Source organism: Oryctolagus cuniculus, chromosome 6 (assembly GCF_964237555.1).
Source record: "Oryctolagus cuniculus chromosome 6, mOryCun1.1, whole genome shotgun sequence".
Lineage (NCBI taxonomy): Eukaryota > Metazoa > Chordata > Mammalia > Lagomorpha > Leporidae > Oryctolagus > Oryctolagus cuniculus.
In genome coordinates this window covers 59,426,762-59,446,603 of record NC_091437.1, presented here as the reverse complement: position 1 = coordinate 59,446,603, position 19,842 = coordinate 59,426,762, and the positions used below count along the sequence as shown (strand labels likewise).

Sequence of the window (19,842 nt, the reverse complement as noted above, 5' to 3'; positions counted from 1 at the left end):
TGGATGGGCCTCTGGCCCCTGCTCCCATCCCTCCTCCCTCCCTCTCTCCAGCAGCAGTGAGAATGGGAAGTGCTCAGCCCAGGGCCAGACACCAGGCAAACACAGGAAGGGGCCCCCAGCATTTTTATTCCTCCCATGACTCCTCATCTTTCCTCCTCTCCAGGGACTTGGTGGGATCCCGATGCCCGGGGAGTGCCTAGGGCTGCGGCAGGGAGCACACTGAGCTCTCCGGAAGGGAGAGGTCTGCCCTTGGCAAATTCAGAGCTGACAGGGCTTGAAGAGCCGCTCGTCGTGGCTGGGCTCCTGTGGGGAGCGTGCCTGCTCAAGCTGCAAGTTCTAACATCAAACTTGCATGTCGGGGTGGGCATTTGCCACAGTGATCAGGGTGCTGCTTGGGAAGCCTGTGCCCCAGCATTCCAATCAGGGTGCCTGGCCTGAGCCCTAGCTTCTCGCTTCCAATCCAGCTCCCTGCTAATGTGCACCCTGGGAGGCAGCAGATGATGGCTCAAACGCTTGGGCCCTTGCTACCCACGTGGGAGACCCAGAATGAGTTCTGGCTCCTGACTCTGGCCTGGCCCAAGCCTGGCTGTTGTGGGCATTTAGGGGGTAGACCAGCAGGTAGAAAATCTCTCTGTTGTGTGTCTCTGTCTCTCTGCCTTTCAAATAAATAAAAAGTAAATAAATATTCTTAAAAATCCAACACATGTATATGTAGCCCACTGCCTCAGGGCCCTGGCTCCCCATGGGCTGGGCTAATGCCACTGCTCACACTACTGGCAGGAGGCGACACAGGCCACTCTGAACTCAAAGGCAGGTGGACAGAGACAAGGAAATGAATGCTCACTGAGCACTTACTACACATAGGGACTTCAAAATGTTCATGTAAAACAGAACAAGGGGATATGTTTATCATAGTGTAGAAAATGTTGAAATCCATCATGTTTTTACAAAGTAGGCATTCTTAGCGAACATTTCAAAGCACCCTCAGAAACCAGGGGGAGGGCAGCCTCTACACCGTTTTAGTTAAAGTGGGGAATGCACAGGACACGAATAAATGCCTGTAGAGACATGGACCTATCAATACTCAAGCATGTCCCACGCCACATTAAATACCCTTCCGCTGAGTGCACCTGTCTAACATCACACACCTGCACCTGCTCCCTCTGTCTCCTCCCTGCCTGGCTTCTTTCTTCAAGGGCTCCTCACCAACTGCTACACAGCTGGTCCTCTGAACCTGTGGGCTCCACATTCATGGACTCAATCAACCTTCCGGAGAAAATGTTCAGGAGAAGGAAAAAATGCACCCGTGCTGAATGCGTTCAGAGTTTTTTCCTCATCGTTAGTCCCTAAGCAATACAGCGTGACAACTATTTCTGTATGGTATCAGGTGTTGTAAGCTGTCTGGGGGTGATCTGCAGGAGGATGGACACGGGCTCCATGTAAAGAATATGCCATTTCATAGAAAGGTCTTGAGTATCCTTGGATTCTGGTATCTGTGGGGAGTAGGGGGAGTCCTGGTGATACGGGGGAAATAGACCGTAAGATTAGGTAGGAATAACTGAGCTGGGAGATTTTCTCAATTTCTGCCTCTAGCCCTGCATTGTAACTCCACCCCCTTCCCTGTCAATCCAGTGTGGCCACTTTCCCATGACGCACCTGCTTCTCCTACACCAGGAAGACGACACCATCATGGCCACGTGGAAGTTAAGCTCTCAGTGGAGGCGCAATTCCCGGAAAGCCTCATGCACACTAACCATCCCCCACCCAAACTCCACCCTCCCTGCATATTCAATTAGGGTACCCCCTCAATCCCCATAAAAGGGACTGTGACGTGCAAGAGTGGTCCTATTTGCCTTCTGGCTTCTGACCCTTGTTGATCCTAGTCTCTGGCCTCCTCCAAGGCTCTCTCTGGCCAACTCAAGATGGGCATCTCTCCATGTGGGGCTGTTTGCATTCTTCACCTTAAATAAACCTGCTCTCACCTGTGCAACTCACTTCCAACTCTGCTTTGGAATCTTTGTTGGGGCAAGGACTTGGAACATAATAACTGGAACACACAGAACACTACAGCCGATCCTCCCTGGACACCAAGGATGGTAGCATTGCAGTGTAGCTTCGTCCATGTCTACCACCAGAGCTTCAGCTCTCCTGCCCCTCTACATGTAGAACTACACAGGGAATACGCAGACCTGGCCCTGGTTCCCGGAGCGAGGCCCTGTAATGGTCAGCAGCGGGCAGGGCCTGGCCCATCTGTGTTCTCACTACTGTATCTCCTACCCTTCCCGGTTTTTCACTGTGCTCGGCCATGCCAGCCTCCTGCCTCGCAGCTCAGTCCTGCCTCGGCGCCTTTGCTCATGCTCACGCTCCTGCCTGCTACATGCAAAGCCATATGCCAGGTGCTTGGGCCTTGCTGCTGCCACACGTGTCCTCCAGTCACCTGGCTCAGAACAGGACAGCTGTGCAAAGCAGCCCCTTCTCCTAGAGGCCAGCAGGTGCAACAAGTACTTCCTAATGCCACCAAGTCTCCATCTCGCTGCTTTCCCTGCTTCCACCTCTGATTCGCCAGAGGTCATCCCTAAGATGCTGGTGGCCCTAACGTGTCCAGAGGGAAAGATGCTGGATTCAGACAAGGCCAGCCCCCCAGTGGGCCCCTACATGGCCGAGGGGTCTTGGGAAACAGACAGATCCTCTTCCAGAGCTGCAGGGAGCTGTGACCCTGGTCTCCCGCCCCTTGTTTGGCCAGCAACATACAGCCAGAGAGGTTGTGGGCAAGTCCAGGGTCACACAGCAGAGCAGTCACTGAGTAGAGGCCTTACCCTGGGTCTCCAGATACCTGGGCCATCAGATGCTCTTCCCACTACTCTGTCAGCCCCCCTGGGCTGGGGTGCCAGGAGGGTTCAGAATAGGGTAGGGTGACAGGAAAGGTCATGTCCCCCAGACCAGTGGAAGGTTTAGGAAGCTATACCCAGAAGCGAGGCAGGAAGAGGCGGTAACCGGAGTCTCAGGAAACAGGCAGACCCCAGAGCTACTTCCTAGCTGTGTGACCATGGTCAAGCCCTTGGTTCCCTCTTCTGTGAAGAGAGCACAATGCTGCTATCACGCCCAGCCAGAGCCCTCCAGGGACAAGCAGCCCTGTGTCTCGTCCCCGCTGTCTTCTGGCTGAGTGGGAGGCAGCCTTCCATGAGCAGAGAAAGAAACTTCCAGCAGGCAGCATGGCAACAGGCAGCCAGGGCCCAGCTCTGTGATGACTTCGTGGGTTATAAACACAGCCATGGGGAGGCTTGGTAGCCCTCGGCCAGCGCCAAGGGCAGGAAGCTCCTGGGTGTAATTCCATCTCTGAGGGGTGTCGGATGAGGTCATGACCGAATAATTCCCACGGCATCTGTGTCACACACCCGCAGGGGCACTGACTCGGCTATCCTGACGGATGATTCTAGGAATTGGGGTGGGATTAACTCTGCATCAAGGGCCGCCAGGAAGCCCACGCTGAGTCTCCCGCCCCGAATGTGGGCCTGAGAAGTGAGGGTGGCTCTCAGTGCAGGGGAGTGGGCTCCACCATCAGCCACCACCTCGCCCCCTCCACGAGCAAGCTGCACCCATTTCTCTGAACTCCTACAGCTGCAGCATCAAATGGCCCCGACGTGATCCAAAGGGAGAAGAGCCCACTGGCCAGAGAGCTGGTGAAGATGGGAAAATGGTCTTGTTCATTGGCAGACAGAGGAGAGCCCCCAAAACGTTCTCAGGGTCTCCTAAGGGTCATCTTAGGACCCCTTTAAAAGATAGTACGGCCGCAGCTACAGGCTTGCAAAGGGCTGCAGCAAAGTTCGGAGGTTTCTCGCCTTTTCAAACCCCTCCCGCTCCAGGTGCCCCGGGTCCCTCAAACCCCCGGGGGTGGGGGTGCGCCGTCAGGGAAGCGTGACTCACACTTCTGTCGTGATGAAGCCGGTGAGCTCCGAGAGGAAGAGGAAGAGGATGAAGAGGCAGCAGCAGATGGAGACTGGAAGAAACAACAGGACACACGTAGGATTAAGGGCGGTGGGCACCACGCACAGGAGGCCCCCCACACCCCTGCTGCAGAGAGGGAAGCGGCCCCAGGACACAGGTACAGGCTGGGGATCCTCTGGACCCTCTGAAGCCCCTTCTTGCTCATGACCTCCCTATGAAGCAGCCCCCGCCCAGACAGGCACAGACATGGACCTGGTCGTGGGGTCAGTGGGGTGGGGGTAGGGAGCCCTCCTGCCCCCAGAAGCCCTCCCAGGGTGTAGCCCTGCCTCCTCCAACAAGTGCTCTTGAGCGCAGACATCCACCAGACAGAAGCCGCAAACTGGGGCCCATGGGCGTGTTCTGCGTGCCTCGCCAGAACCTATTTTACAAGCTGGAACCCACACAGGGCGACCAGGGGAGTTCAAGCAAAGTCCATGTGGTCGGCTTCTCCAGAACCCCCAGCCCTGGTTCCCACAGGAGGTCTGAGGCCACCAGTTTGTCCCAGGCCCCACCTCTCCCTCCTGCAGCCCCAGTTATGAGGATGGGGCAGAGTGTCAGCTGCGGTGCCCACGCCGCTCTCAGGGGCAGGACAGTGAGACACTAAGAACTGTGCTTCAGAGGGGACAATTCTTTTTTAAGTACTACTACTATTATTTTATTTGAAAGGCAGAGTTATGAGGGCAGGGGGGAAGAGATCTTCCATCCGCTGGTTCACTCCTCAAATGGCCACAATGACCAGGGCTAGGCCAGGCTGAAGCCAGGAGCCAGGAGCTTCATCCTGGTCTCCCACATGGGTGCAGTGGCCTAAGCACTTGGGCCATCTTCCATTGCCTTCCCAGGTGCATCAGCAGGGAGATGGATTGGAGATGGAGAAGCTGGAACTCGAACCAGCACCCATATGGGATACCAGCATTGCAGGTGGTGGCTTAACCTGTCACGCCACAATACCATCCCCTACTATTGTTTTAAAATTAATTTGAGAGACAGAGTGACAGAAATAAGGACAAACAGACAGACAGACGGACAAACAGACAGACAGACGGACAAACAGACAGACAGACAGACACACACACACACACAGATCTAAGGATCTTCATCTGCTGGTTCATTCCGCTAATGGCTGCAAAAGCCAGGACTGGTCTAGGATGAAGCCATAAGCCTATAACTTCATCTGGACTCTCCCACGGGTGTCAGGGTCCAGAGATTTGGGCCATCTTCTGCTCCCTGTCCAGGCAGGGAGCTGGATCAGAAGTGGAGCAGTTGGGACTCAAACTGGCACCTTTATGGGATGCCAGCATCACAGGCAGCAGCTTGGCCCACAGTGCCACAGTACTGACCTTACGAGACAATTCTTAATAAGCTGGAAAGCTTGAAACGCTCAGTGCAGGACAGAGCAAGGGAGTCTGTCTTGGCCCCAGGCCTCAGGGTCTGGCTCTCGACTCAGTGACCAGGCCCATCTCTGGACACATCCTCCCAACATCCGTCCCCCAGTCACGTGGAGCCAACTGCTGCTCCCTAGAAACACATTGCATTTGCTCCTTTGCCTGGCATCAACTTCCCCACCTTCCTTCCTCCTCCATGGTCATCCTCACTGCTGGGTGAACTCCAACTCATGCTCCCAAGCCCAGGTTCAACTCAAATGCCCCCTGGATGGGTAGACTCCCCCACCCCAAGTGCTGCTGGTCAATCTTTTTTTTTTTTTTTTAAAGTTTATTTTATTTATTTGAAAGACAGAGTTACAAAGAGAGGTAGAGAGAGAGAGAGAGAGGTCTTCCACCTGCTGGTTCACTCCCCAGATGGCCGCAATGGCCAGAGCTGCGCCGATCTGAGGCCAGGAGCCACGAGCTTCTTCAGAGTCTCCCATGTGGGTGCAGGGGCCCAAGGACCTGGGCCATCCTATATTGCTTTCCCAGGCCATAGCTGAGAGCGGGATGGGAAGTGGAACAGCCGGGACTAGAACCAGCACCCATATGGGATGCTGGGCCTTCAGGCCAGGGCTCTAACCTGCTGTGCCACAGTGCCAGTCCCAGCTGCTGTTCAATCTTTACTCTGCATCCCCTCCCACATTCTAGGGGCTGTCTGTGGCTGTTTCTCCCAATAGACTGATGTCCTGGGAAGAACTCCACAGCTCCAAGGCCTGGCCTGGGGCTGCAGGGGGCACTCACAGGTACCGCAGAAGGTGGGAGTCAACACCCAGGGTACAGAACAAGGGCTGAACACACAGGCTGGCATGCCAGGGTCATGCTCTACCTTCCTCCTCAGTGCCTGTGTGTCCCAGAATTCCTTAACCTCACTGTTGTATTCATTTGGAAAATGCCAGCAATCATACTATCTGCCTTATGGGACTGCCATAGGATTATTGTTATAAAATTTTTTTCTTAGTTTGAGAGACTGAGACAAGAGACAGCACCTATACACTGGTTCACTCCCCAAATGCCTGCAATGGCCACGGCTGGGCTGGGTTGGAGCCAGGAGCTCAATCTAGGTCTCCCTGTGGCAGCAGGGAACCAACCACTTCAACCACCAGCACTGCCTCCCAGGGTCTGCCCTGGTGGGAAGCTGGGGTCAAGAGCCAGCCAGAGCTGGATATAGAACCTGCAGCCTTTGATCTTGGATGCAGGTGCCTTCACCACAAGGCCAAATGCCTGCCGCTCCTCTGAAGATTGGAATAGAACGGAGACTGGGATTGAAACAGTCCTTGCAGGTAGTCACTGCTTTAGCATATAGGTCATCAGGGGATACTAAAGGGTTTGGTGACTCGGGAAAGTTGACTTAAATGACCCTTAGCTTACTGCCAAGGAAGGAGATTGCAGTTCGTCCTACTTGCTGATTCTGTTGCATTCCCAACAGCCTGTGCCTAGACTATCAGAACCATGATCGTGGATGCTAAAAAGCCAGTTTTTAAATTCTCTTTATTAGTCCAACTATGTACGGATGGCCCCCCACTTATGATTTGACTTAACAATTTTTTTGGAGTTTTTACAATGGTGTGAAAGTGATACATGTTCAATAGAAACCTAACTTCCAATTTTTCAATTCTGGTCTCTTCCTGGGCTAGCACTGTGTGGTGTGGCCCTCCCCGGATGCCCTACAGTGTGCCACGCTACCAAGCTGCGCTGTGCAGGAGGCCATGGCATTTTTGACATCGATTTTCAACTTGTGATGAGTTTTTTGGGACATAACCCCATCAAGGGGGGAGGAGCATCTGCATTTATGTCTGTCTGTCTGTTATCCATCCACCAAACAGCCAAAAATGAGAAGGGGCATTTGTTGGGCACCTTCGATGGGCCCTGTTGTAGGTGTATTAACAGACATCTCGTCTTGTTGCACCCCCACCAGCCCTGATGGGGCTTGTGCCTATGCTATGGGTGTAGAAGGTGGCTGAGAGAGAGGAAGAGACTGGACATAGGGCTGCCCTGTATGGGGGCAGGAGGCATACCCAGGACTCCTGCGTTCTAGAGCCAGTGTCTCGAGAAAAAGACCCCCAAGAACTTGGGCTCCCAGTGAGCAGCAGACACCTCTGACTGCCTGCCGAGTCTCTGTGGCCACGCTGAGCTAGAGGGGACGCTGGAAATAGCTCTTAGTGTCTCCCAGCCTTTGGAAGAGCTGGACAAGGGCAGTGTTTATGACTTCGGCTTTTGGAAAGCATAGGTCAGACACACACATGGTATGGAAAAAGAATTCAGCCACACAACGAGCTATACTGTGAGTGTCCACGGCTCTCCCATCCCTGTCACAGCACCATATGTCCTTCCTTGGGCATCTAAGCCTGCAGAACAGGGTGGGGAACCTTTATTATGCCAACAGCCATGTGGGTACTTATAACATCATTCGTGGGCCATACAAGATTATCAACTTAAAAATTTGCCTGCTGTGGCGTTAACAGGTTAAGCATCTGCCTGAGGTACCAGCATCACATATGGGTGCTCCATTTCCAATCCAGCTCCTATTGATGGCCTGGGAAAGCAACAGAAGATGGCCCAAGTGCTTGGGCCCCTGCACCCATGAGGGAGATTCAGAAGAAGCTCCTGGCTCCTGGATTCGGATGGGCTCAGCTCTGGCAGTTGCAGTCATTTGCACAGTGAACCAACAGATGGAAGACTTCTCCCTTGGTCTCTCCCTCTGTAACTCTATCTCTCATGTAAATAAATAAATCTTCTCAAAAAATTGGTCTGCTGGGGCCAGCACTGTGGCTCAGCGGGTTAACACCCTGGCCTGAAGCGCCGGCATCCCATATGGGCGCTGATTCGAGACCCAGCTGCTCCACTTCCGATCCAGCTCTCTGCTATGGCCTGGGATAGCAGTAGAAGATGGCCTAAGTCCTTGGGCCCCTGCACTCATGTGGGAGACCCGGAGGAAGCTCCTGGCTCCTGGCTTCGGATTGGCGCAGCTCTGGCCATTGCAGCCAACTGGGGAGTGAACCAACGGATGGGAGACCTCTCTCTCTCTCTCTCTCTCTCTCCTCTCTGCATAGCTCTGACTTTCAAATAAATAAATAAATCTTTAAAAAAATTTGGTCTGCTAGAGATTTTTTTGCACTTTGAGTTCCACCTGCAGCTGCCCTAGCAGAGCCAGACCACGTGATTTTGTGGCCCATATATGATCTGGGGGGGTGGGGGAAGGGAGCTGGATGTTCCCCACCCTTGCTGTATAAGGGACTTTGAAAAGTTCACGGAAATGAAAGTAAATGATGTTTATCTGCACGCAAAACACTTTAAAAATATTTATTTATTTGAAAGGTAGAGTTAGAGAGAGGGAGAGTTGGAGACAGATCTGCTGTTTTCCTCCTCAAATAGCCTCAACAGCTGGGGGTGTGCCAGGCAGAAGCCAGGAGCCAGGAACTCCATCTTGGTCTCCCACGCACATAGTGGGGTTCCAAGCACTCAGGCCACGTTCCTCTGCTTTCCCATGTATGGTAGCAGGGAGATGAGCTGGAAGTGGGGCAGCTGGGACTCAAACTGACACTCGATATGGGATGTGGGAGTCACAGGCAACACCTGCAGCACCACACTGACCCCAGGTCCAAAACAGTTTTGAAGTTCATTTATAGTTTCTTCATAATATGTTTACTGTGAACTTTTTGAGGAGTCCCCCAAATGCATAGATTCCAAAATGCTTTGCACTCAAACGAACTCATGTTTTTAATCTGGTTTGTCCATGAACTTTCTCAAGTCCCCTTGTATGCAAGTCCCTTTTCTCTCTAAATGAGCAGCAGTGTCACTGGACACTCTTCCAACCATGCCCTGCTCACTCAGCAGCAGATGTCCCAAGAGGTTCCCACCGGTTTATCCAGAGTGGCCGTGGTTAGCTTGTTTTTTATTTAAAGCCATAGAAGCTAATTTCAAATTTATCCACTGGCTGCTGAGAAAATCACTGGGGGAGACCCACTGTGCCTCCAAACTTCCTGCATCCTGTTCTTTTGCTTGTCCCTGCCAGCTGCAGCTAGGATACCTGCCGGGAGAAAACCCGACCATGCAGGGCTGCAAGCTTGCACCTGTTCTGCCCAAGATCACATAGGAGCCACGTTTCAGAATTGCTCCCAACCCCTCCAGACCCTCAGCAAGCCAGTGGGTGCTGCAAGGATGAATAGGTACAACGTAGGGAGTGTGTCTGGAGGCCGGAGCGGACCCACCTAGACTTGGAACCAGCAGCCTCCCTGCCAGTGAGCCCCAGAGTTCTTTCCAGACTGGAGACGGGGTGCCTGGGGAGGAGGGGGGCGGAAGGCTGCTTTCTGGAACCTGGGTGCTTTGTTAAGGCTGACGAGGCAGACAGGACAAGCGCCATGTCTGCCGAGCTGACACTCAAAGGTCTCGGTGACACCTGCTCTGCAGTGTCTGCTCCCCTTGTCCCCCTGCTCAACCTGCAGGGACAGAGATGTGGTCTCAATACCACCCTACTGACCTCAGAGCCTAGCACCTAGCAGGCAGCCTCACAGGAGCTGTGTAGAGCAGGTTTGTCGCACAAACCCCTTTCTCCTCATGTGCCCTTCACACCCCTGCCCCTGGGGGCAAGGGGCGATGCTGCACTTTCCAGAGTTGTAGACCATTGTAGGTTGGTTGTGAGCTCCAAGATGGTGCTAGGAAAGTTGTCTGTATGCTCAGGGCCTGGCAGGTGCCCGGAGACAGACACACGCAATCCTCTGATCGGGAAACTAAGCTGCAGATATGTGAAGTGGGATCCGCCCAAGGTCACAGCAAGGGCGGTAAAGAATCCAGCTCTGCCTGATGGGAGGGCCAGGGAGGGGCACCTGCCACTCAGCTGTGCTGTTCCCAAAGCCTGGCACGAGGGCGAGAGAGGGGGCGGAGATCACTGAGGTCACCCTCCCCAGCTGGCCCCAGGGACCCTGCTCAGGAAGCAGGGTTAGGAGACCCAGTGGGGAGGGTCCCTCGCCCACCTGAATCCTGGCTCTGGCTCCACCTTCAGTGACCTGTGAAACTTTGGATGGGACACTCTCTGAGCTCATTTTTCTCCTCCAAAAAGGTGAATAAACCTTTAACTGTGGAGTAGTAACACATGCAGAAACAGCACAGAGCTCCCTTGCACACAAGCTTCCCCCAGCGTCCCCTCATCACAGCGCAGAAACCCACATGGGCACAGTACGAGTAACTACATGGCACACTTCATTCGAGTTTCACCGTCTCTCACAAACGCCTTGCTTCTGTTCCAGGAAACGGATCCAGGATCCGGCTTGCACTTAGTCCTCCCAGGTCGTCAGCATCTCATCTCTATCAGTTCCTCTGTCTTTCCTCCGCTTTTCAAGGCCTGGCCACTTTTAAACAGCACCTGACTGGTCCCCGTGTCTAGGACTGTGATGTTTTCTCATCATCAGCCTGGCTTGTGGTGTGCCGGGCAGATCCCACAGAGGCGAGGCGCCGCGCACGTCACACCAGAGGTACACACGTGACACCCATGTGACTGCTGGGGACGCCTGGGTAAGGCCATGTCTCCAGGCCTCCCTACAGTCAAGGTACTATGTGTGCTTTCTTTTCTCTATTCTTCAGAAGTGTCTCAAGACAGGAGAGCTAAGCTCCCTCCTGGATTTATCGTCTGGAATTGTTGCTGCTGTTGATTTATGTCAGCATGCACTCACAGACCTTTCTCTAATTCTTTGGGTTCTAAAGCAACAGTGTCATTATATATTACTTTGGGTCCTCCTTCAGACTGGCTCTTGGCTCCTGCTGATAGAAGGTGCCCCAGGCTCACTTTGCACTTTCTCTGCCCAGTCCCCACATCTCTTGTTCCTCCAAGGAGCCGTCATTCCTTTACTTGAAGAATGGTCTTTAGAAACACAAATCTGGATGGGTTTGTGATTTTTAGAACAAGCATTGGGTAAAAGTGTGCTTAGGTCCAAAGCTCAAATTGTTTCTGCCAGCCTGGAGCCCCACTTTCCTCTCCCGGGGCAGCCCTGTCTGTTGAGCATCTCTTACTGCAAGTGCGTGGGGCCGGAAGTGCTTCAGATGACAGCTCTTCTGGGGATTCTGGAATAGGTGCAGATACATAACGAGACAAGGACCCCTTACGCACATAGCTCGAAGGTGATATTATACATTATTTCCAGTGCGCCTGTGTTTTGAATATGATCCTATTATGTGAGGTTCAGGTGTAGAATTTTCCACTTACGGCATGCAGTGGTTAGAACATTTTGGATTTGGAGCATTTGATTTCAGATTTCTGAATAAGGGATGCTTGATCTACGTCGATCATTTTGCAGGTATCCTCCTAGAAGCAGCCAATGTCCATGCCTTGTAGGGTTATGGCAAGGAGAAAGATTTAACACAGAAATACGTGAAGGGCCTGGCAAGATGCACCTCATTTCTTCCCTGCCACCTTACTTCTTTCCTCCCTGGGTCAGAAGTTCTGCACGTGTCGCTGGCATTGTGTCGCTGGCATCCATAACACAGTGCCAACTGGAGTCTCGGTTGCTCTGCTTCCAATCCAGCTTCCTGCTGATGCACCTGGGAAGGCAGTGGAAGATGGCTCAAGTGCTTGAGCCCCTGCTATTCATGTGGGAGATCTGGATGGAGTTCCTGGTTCTTGGCTTCAGCCTGGCCCAGCCTGGGCTACTGCATCCATGTAGGGGAAATGTACCAGCAAACAGAAGCTCTCCCTCCCTCTCTCTCAAATAAATAAATGAATAAATCTTAAAAGCTTTGCACAGAGAAAGCAGGTGCAGGTGCCAGGGGTGTACGAGGCAGGTGTGGGGAGCCCTCAGAAGGGCGACTACTCACTGATGGCCCCGGTGTACGTTGGCTGCGTGAGGTCTTTGGGCACCTTCCTGTAGATGTCAAACCTGCAGAGAAGAAATGGAGAGGAGTGAGGTGGGCACAGAGGACAGGGCTCAGGCAGCAGAAGCAGCATCAGCTGCCAGGGGGCGAGGGTCAGCGAGCCACTGCTCTCCCCGAAACCAGCACCTTCCACCCCTTTCAGATCCCCTGTTCCAAAAGGCCTCGCAGGAGCCCCCTCTGCTAGAGCCCCCCTCACACACCCCCATCTGTCGGTGGCATCCCCTGTATCTTCTTTGCTTACCCATGGTTGTTACGAACGACCTTGCCTACCCCTCTGTATTGGTTTGTACTTTTCTGGGGATCTTCTCCCATTAAACTGTAACCTCCATGAGGACAGGGACCTCAGTAGGTTTCACCCCAGCCATGTCCCCAGACCCTATAGCAGAGGCCTGGTGCTTAGCAGGCACTCGACATACTACTGTGGAATGACCCCAACACCTGAGTCTCGGTGGCTCTGACGCTACAGGAAACAGGGTAACACACAGTCGCCGCCGGAGTTGCGTGATGGCGCTGATTCTCGCTTTGCGTCACCTCTCCACCCCCTCTTCCCTTTCCTGCCTCCACCGCCTCCTCCTGGCTCCACTCCCCCCACCCTCCCCCACCAGCTCCTGCCACCTGCTTCTTGGAGCTTCTTCACGACTCTAAGGCATGAGGTTAACGTAAAACTCAACCCGGAGCCCGCAGCCTTGGTGTCCACCCTGGCTCCTGTCTCCTGTGGGACCCCCTCCTTCCTCCCCAGAGGCACACAGATGCCTTCCTTTCCTGTGGATGCCGCCTGAGCACAGGGAAGCTGCGGGGCTCGGGGAGGGGGAGCAGAAGTAAGGGTTTCCCAGTCAGGCAGACGCGGGTTTAACTCTGGCCCCGCATTACCACCGGCTACTGAAGAGTTAAGGTCCTGGAATCAGGCTGCCCTGATCAAATCTTGGCTGGCCCTCTGCCTCACAGTTCTGTGTCCTTAGGCAAATGACCTCTCCTCATCTGTAAAAGTAGGGCACAAGGAGACCCCCTACAAGGCTGTGGAGAGGCGGCAAGGAAGCATGGGTGCATGAGGGATCTGAGATAGAAAGGTGGTGAGGGAGCCCCTTGCCCCGGCCCCCTCCCCTCCACTCGAACCAACCCTGCACGGCAGGATGGCTCCCACCCAGCAAGTGCTACCAGAGCCCTCTGACCGCAAGATGCTGCCAGGCTCCCGAAACAAGCCAGACAAGCCGCCCAAGGTTGAGGGGTGGGGGTCAGTCGCTCCAGCCACGGAGCACAGGCTGGCAAGTGCTTCCTCTGTGCGCCTGCTCAGCCCAGCGCAACAGCCTGGGCCTCTTGCGTAAGTGCCGACGCTCGACTGCTTGTGCTCACCGTAATTACATACGACAAGCGCTGTTTCCTAGGACCTCAGGGGAGGAAAAATCCCTGTGCGCTGCCAAGGTGAAAGGTACGACTTTCTCTGCCGCCTGCCTGCCTACTCAGCTCCCGCACTCTGAAAACCCACAACCTTTCAACCTCGAGAGGCATCTTAGACGTAAGAGCAACTGCTGTGGGGTCCGAGTGCCTGGGTTCAACCGTGACTCCACCACTGTGTGACCTTGGACATGTCACTTAAGCTCTCTGTGCCTCAGTTCCTCTGTCTGTAAAATGGGGACAGAGACAGGAACCACCTCCTGGCACAATGATGAGGCTCAAGTGACTGAGCACTCGTAAAGTACTTAGAACTGTGTCTGGCACCCAGGAAGTGCTATGTGAGTACTTGCTGTTACCATTATTTAAATTTGAGAATATATATATATATATATACACACACACACATATGTATATATCGAAAGACACAGATTTAATCTGCTAATTCACTCCCCAAATGCCCACAATACCTGGAGCTGGATCAGGCCAAGTATGGGAGTAAGGAACCCAACCCAGGTCTCCTACAAGTCCTTGGCCATCACCTGTTGGCCCCAGGGATTGTACCACCAGGAAACTGGAGTCAGGAGCCAGAGTCAGGAGTTGAACACAGGTACTCTGGAATGGGATGTGATATGGGATGCACCTATACTGGTGTCTTAAGTGCTGGGCCAAACACCTGCCCCTGCATTACTGTAAGTAATGCTCATTTGACTGCCATTCAGGAGGCTCCTACTATGTGCTGAGCCCTCCTTATAGGCACTAGGGACATGGAGCTAAGATTCGGGCCTTTACTGAGGGAGCCTACAGTTTAGCAGCACAGTCAGTGGAGTGCAGCTCCAGGCTGGGTCAGCTGGAGGTGCTGGGGGAACCCAGGAGGGGCCCCTGTGTGAAGCTTCCTGCAGGAGGTGGAATCTGAACACAGCTGTAGGAGGAGAGGCAGGTGGGTGGAGGGAGCGAGCCAAGATCAAGCAAGCGCAGGACGGAAGCGGGGGTGTGATGCGGAGCAGCGACTTCCAGACTTCCAAGTGGTAACAGGAGGGAGGAAGAGGGACTGGGGAGCTGGGAGGGGCTGCAAGTGCCACCTGGGCCCAGGCAGGCAACCTCAGGGGCAGCAGTCCCCTGCTTACAATGGCTCGACTTGGGAGCTTGTGATTTTCCAACAGTGTGAAAGCCATCAGCACTCAGTAGCAACTGAGCTTCAAATCCTGAGTTTGGATCTTCTCCCGGAGCCCACGACATGAGACCCCATCATCTTAGGTGACACCAGGGAGCTGCCGCAGCAGCAACCACAACTTCCGGTCAGTCCTGCAGTACTGATATCTTCCATTCAACCAGTGACATGAGCTATTCAACACCTGATTATTAAACAGGTTTTGAGTTAGATGACTGCCGGGCCGTAGGCCGAGGCCGGCATCCTGAGCCTGCCTAAGGCAGGCTAGGCAAAGCAGGTGTAGTAAATGAGTTTTTGACTTAAAATATTTCCAACTTCCAATGGGCTCATTGGGACTTGACCGCACTGTAAGTCCAGGGGCGTCTACACTGCCAGACAGAAGTGTGGACTCAGGGTGGCTCAGGTGAAGTGAATTCTTCTAAGTTTTCAGAAGACAACTTGGGATTTTATACTCAGGTCCCCTGTTCTCCAGTGTTGGGCCAACTCTGCAGGACAAATGAGATGAATCTGCTGGTGGAATGAGGCCCAGGAGCCTGCTCTGGGGCCATCTAAGCTAAGAGGCCCTACAGCCTGGGAGAAGGGCATGGTCAGCTTTGCGTCTTAGAATGGCCCACGCCACAGTGGAGGGTGCATGGGCTCCTCCAGAGGTGGTGGGATCAGTGGGGGACAGCAGAGGGAGGGGTCTCATCCTCATTCTGCCCCAACCTACAAAAAAAAAATCACTACCCCTTGCTGGGCCTCCCTTGCCTGCCTATAAAATAAGGGGGAGCATGCAGGATCTCAAAGGACTCCTCCAGCCAAGGACAGAACTGGTAGCCAGGTCTTGAGATCAAAGATGCTCCAGGTAACCGACAATGCAGCTTCCAGTCCAGGTCACTGTCAGGGACCCTCAGGTAGAAACTGGGCCTCACCATTTACAAACTATTGCTTTAAAACTGGGGGTCTGGGGCTGGTGCTGTGGGTGCAGCATGTTAAAGTCCTGGCCTGCAGTGTCGGCATTCCAGATGGGTGCCAGTTCGAACCCCAGCTGCTCCACTTCCAATCTAGCTCCTTGCTAATGCGCCTGGGAAAGCAGCAGAAGATGGCCCAAGTCCTTGGGCCTTAGCACCCATGTGGGAGACCCAGAAGAAGCTCCTGGCTCCTGGCTTCAGATCGGCTCAGCTCAGCAATTTTGGGAGTGAACCAGTGGATGGGAGATCTCTCCCCTCTGTGTCTCTATCTCTCTCTGTAACTCTGCCTTTTAAATTAATAAATAATAAATCTTTAAAAAAAAACCAACTGGGGGTCTGGTGGGAAGTCAGGGTGAGATGGGGGGGGGCTGAGGCAGTGTCAGAGTGCAGCCAGCTTGAAGACTGGGGGAGATGGGAGATTGTCATATACAGGGGGCTGATCAGATAGGTACATACACAGAGGATGTGGGGGCTGGGTGCCACTGTTGGGGAAGGGAGGTGCAAACACGCCGTGTTAAAGAGTGGAAATGGGGATGGGCACTGTGACGCAGTGAGGTAAACTGCGGCCTGAGACACTGGCACCCCATATTGGAGGGCCAGTTCAAGTCCTGCTCTGCTTCTGACCCTGCTTCCTGCTAATGCACCTGGGAAGGCAGAGAAAAGCAGTCCAAGCACTCAGGTTCCTGTCACCCACGTGAGAGATCCTGATGGAATTCTGGGCTCCTGGCTCTGGCCTGGCCCAGAACTGGGGCCACTGCAACCATCTGGGGAGTGAATGAGCAGATGGAAGGCATCTCTTCCTGTCTCTCTTTCTCTCCCTCTCCCTGTTACTCTATCAAACAAATGAGGTAAACCTTTAAAAATTTTTTTTAAAAAGGGACAGTGATTTGAATTTGTGATTTCAAATACACAAAAACACAAAACTAGACTGGTGTGTGTTCCCTGGTCACACATGTTGGACACACACTTCCTAGCTCTTTGCAGATACAGGGCTCAGAACAGCAACAGCCTGGTAGCAATCAGGGCAACCAGCACTCACATCTTGGCTTCTAAATTATTATTCTCTCCTCAAAAGACTCAGAGCTCTTTGGAGAACTGGCAGTTTCCAGTACTGGGCAGGGAAAATAAAATACAAGATGAGCTTGGAACATCTTATGTCAGAAAGCAAGAAAGTGTTCAAAGAATGAAGGGGAAAGAAGCCAGCTCCAGGGGGCTCCCACTGGCTGAAGACAGATGACAGAGCATCCAAGTCAGTGCTGACGGTGGGCGTTTAGCCTGGTATTAAGATACAGGTTGACACCTACATCCTATACTGGAGTATCTGGGCTTGATTTCTGGCTCCAGCTCCTGACTCCAGCTTCCTGCTAATGTAGACCTTGGGAAGCAGCAGTGATGGCTGGTGCCATCCACATGGGAAACCTGGACTGAGTTCCTGGCTTCAGTCCTGGCCCAGCTCTAGCTGTTAGGGGAATTTGGGGAGTGAACTGGCCAGATGGGAGCTCTCTGGTGTCTATGTCTCTCTTTCAATCTCTCTCTGCTTTTCAAATTAAAACAAAACAAAATCTTGTTTTTAATTTCCCAGTTTCAATTTCTAATACATTAGGCAAGCACAGATATAACATACAAAAACCTAAAAAATGTTAAAGAGAATCGTGGGTTATAACTCATTGTATAAAACAAGAAGCCAGTAATCTATACAGATTAATAAAGAAATGGGTAAACTTAAGGTTGGATGAGAAACAGGACACTGACCTGCCTTCAAGCCCCCTCCCTTGATGCACTGGTTAATCACAGAGGGGACAGGAGGTCTCAGCGGAGAAACCTTGCAGAGACTACCTTCACCAGGTGAGGAGAGTGACCGTGACCAGGAAGGGGCGGGGCAGCTGCTGCGGCCCCGATGTGCTGCACCAAGGACACAGCAGCTCTGCTGGGGTGCTGAAAATGCACAGCTTCAACCTGATAGTGAGAAAACAGCAACTCCAAGCTGAGGAGCTGCAAAACAACCAGCTGGCAATCGTCAGAAGTGTCAACGTCAGAATGGACAGACAAGGGCTGCAGCACGGCCAGGGCCTGGAGGAGATCCTGACCCTGACAACGTCTGAGTCACATCTGCAGGTGGCCCAGCAGGACTGCAGGAAGCTGTGGTCCTGGATTCAAGAACAGTATCATGATTGTGAAAGGTGTCTAATTTTTGGGGAAATGTGGGCAAATTACGGGCACATGGGAACTCTGTGCTCTTTTACCAGTGGTTTTTTTTTTTTCTTTAAATCTGAAAACACTTAAAAATGAAAAAGTAAAGCATTTAAAAATATTTCATGGGAATTTTCAAAAATGGGGCAGATGCTACTAAAGAAGTCCACATAACCTGCTTTCTTTACACAGGCCTGGTCTCTTGAGGCATCTGGATTGGAGGTGCTTGTTTAAAAAAATGTTTGCTGAGGCCGGCGCCGCGGCTCACTAGGCTAATCCTCCGCCTAGCGGCGCCGGCACACCGGGTTCTAGTCCCGGTCGGGGCGCCGGATTCTGTCCCGGTTGCCCCTCTTCCAGGCCAGCCCTCTGCTGTGGCCCGGGAGTGCAGTGGAGGATGGCCCAGGTGCTTGGGCCCTGCACCCCATGGGAGACCAGGAAAAGCACCTGGCTCCTGGCTCCTGCCATCGGATCAGCGCGGTGCGCCGGCCGCAGCGCGCCGGCCGCGGCGGCCATTGGAGGGTGAACCAACGGCAAAGGAAGACCTTTCTCTCTGTCTCTCTCTCTCACTGTCCACTCTGCCTGTCAAAAAAAAAAAAAAAAAAAAATGTTTGCTGAGCCCATGGGTGACAGGCAGAGCACATCTGCCTGGGAGGCAGGAAACAGGGAAGGAAGCCAGGTGAACAAAGCACCCAGAGGAAAGGCTTGGACCAAACACAAAGGCTGCGGTAGTCAGCTACCATAATGAAACACCCCAGGCAGGCCAACTTTAGCAAGAAAGGAGGTGTATTTTGGCTCACGCCTCCGCAAGTGCAAGGTCAAGGCCCTGCACCTGATGCTCCTGTTCTTGCTGGAAAAGTCAGGGGGCCGTGCAGGGCACCACGCGGCGAGAAGGAGGACGTACCTCTCTCTCTGGTTAGGGAGTCACTGCGTTTCAGCCACAGGCTCCACCTGACATTTCCCAGTCTGGATCACCTCCCAACAGCTCCTCCTCTGAACACCACAGCTGGGTCAAGTTTCCACCCTCTTGATACCTCACAATGGTATTAATGGGATTAATTCTCAACTCAAGAAGCCTTGGAGGACTCCCAAGCTATGTTCAAGCCGTGGCCCATGCTGAACCATGATCACTTCCACCCGAGGCCAGCCAATCCAACACCATTTGCATTCATTCCTCACCATAACCCTGGTACACCCTGATCCCCATTTTCCCAGGGAAGAGAGCTGAGGCTCAGGTGGGGGCCACTTGCTCCCAGTCACCAAGCCGGTGAGCAGCGGAGCTGGAATTCAAACTAGGGTCTGAGTGCCCAGGCCAAGGTCCTTCTGCAGCCCTGTATTTGTGGGGGCCAGTTTGAAGCTCCCTTATTTGTAAACTGGATTAAGGTCTCAAGATGTTGCTTATCTGCTTTTCCCAGGATGCTGCCCCAACCAGAGCAGACAGGAATATCCTGGAAGATAGAGACCTGCTCAAAATTCACTAGTTCATGCGACAAATGGGTCCAAGGCACGGTACTGGATGGTGGGGAAATGGAGCTGATGAAGGCAGACATGGTCCCTGCCCTTACAAAGCTGCCTGTCTAGCAAAGCTTCTGGCACCTTGGGAAGTCATGTGATCACAATATGCCCTAATAATGTCGCTGTTCCCATGCCAGACCCAAGCAGCGGAGTGGTGGAAGGAGAGAGGGACTTGAAAAAGACCCTGGTTGCAGAGCTGACCACAAGCCCAGTGAGTCAGCCTTGAATGTCTCTGAGAAGACAGTCTGCCAGGCGGCTGGTGAGAACCAAGACATGTGACAGATGACCAGGAAGTGAGTGGCCTGTCCTCCGGCTCACAGTCAGTGCGGGGCCGCTTCGTGGAGAAGAGAATGTGGAGGAA

At 53.2% G+C, this 19,842-nt stretch overlaps 1 protein-coding gene across 4 annotated transcripts in view; it reads right to left on the bottom strand.

Annotated features, from left to right (window-relative positions):
• The window catches only part of ERGIC1 (endoplasmic reticulum-golgi intermediate compartment 1), a 109,199-nt gene that overhangs the window by 46,050 nt on the left and 43,307 nt on the right, over positions 1-19,842 (bottom strand). For all 4 annotated transcript variants that reach the window (XM_051843621.2, XM_051843619.2, XM_008255393.4 and 1 more), the window contains 2 exons: positions 12,213-12,274; positions 3,925-3,997 (listed from right to left, as the gene is read on the bottom strand). In XM_051843621.2, the coding sequence (XP_051699581.1) occupies positions 3,925-3,997; positions 12,213-12,274 (135 nt within the window). The remainder of the gene's footprint in view (positions 1-3,924; positions 3,998-12,212; positions 12,275-19,842) is intronic.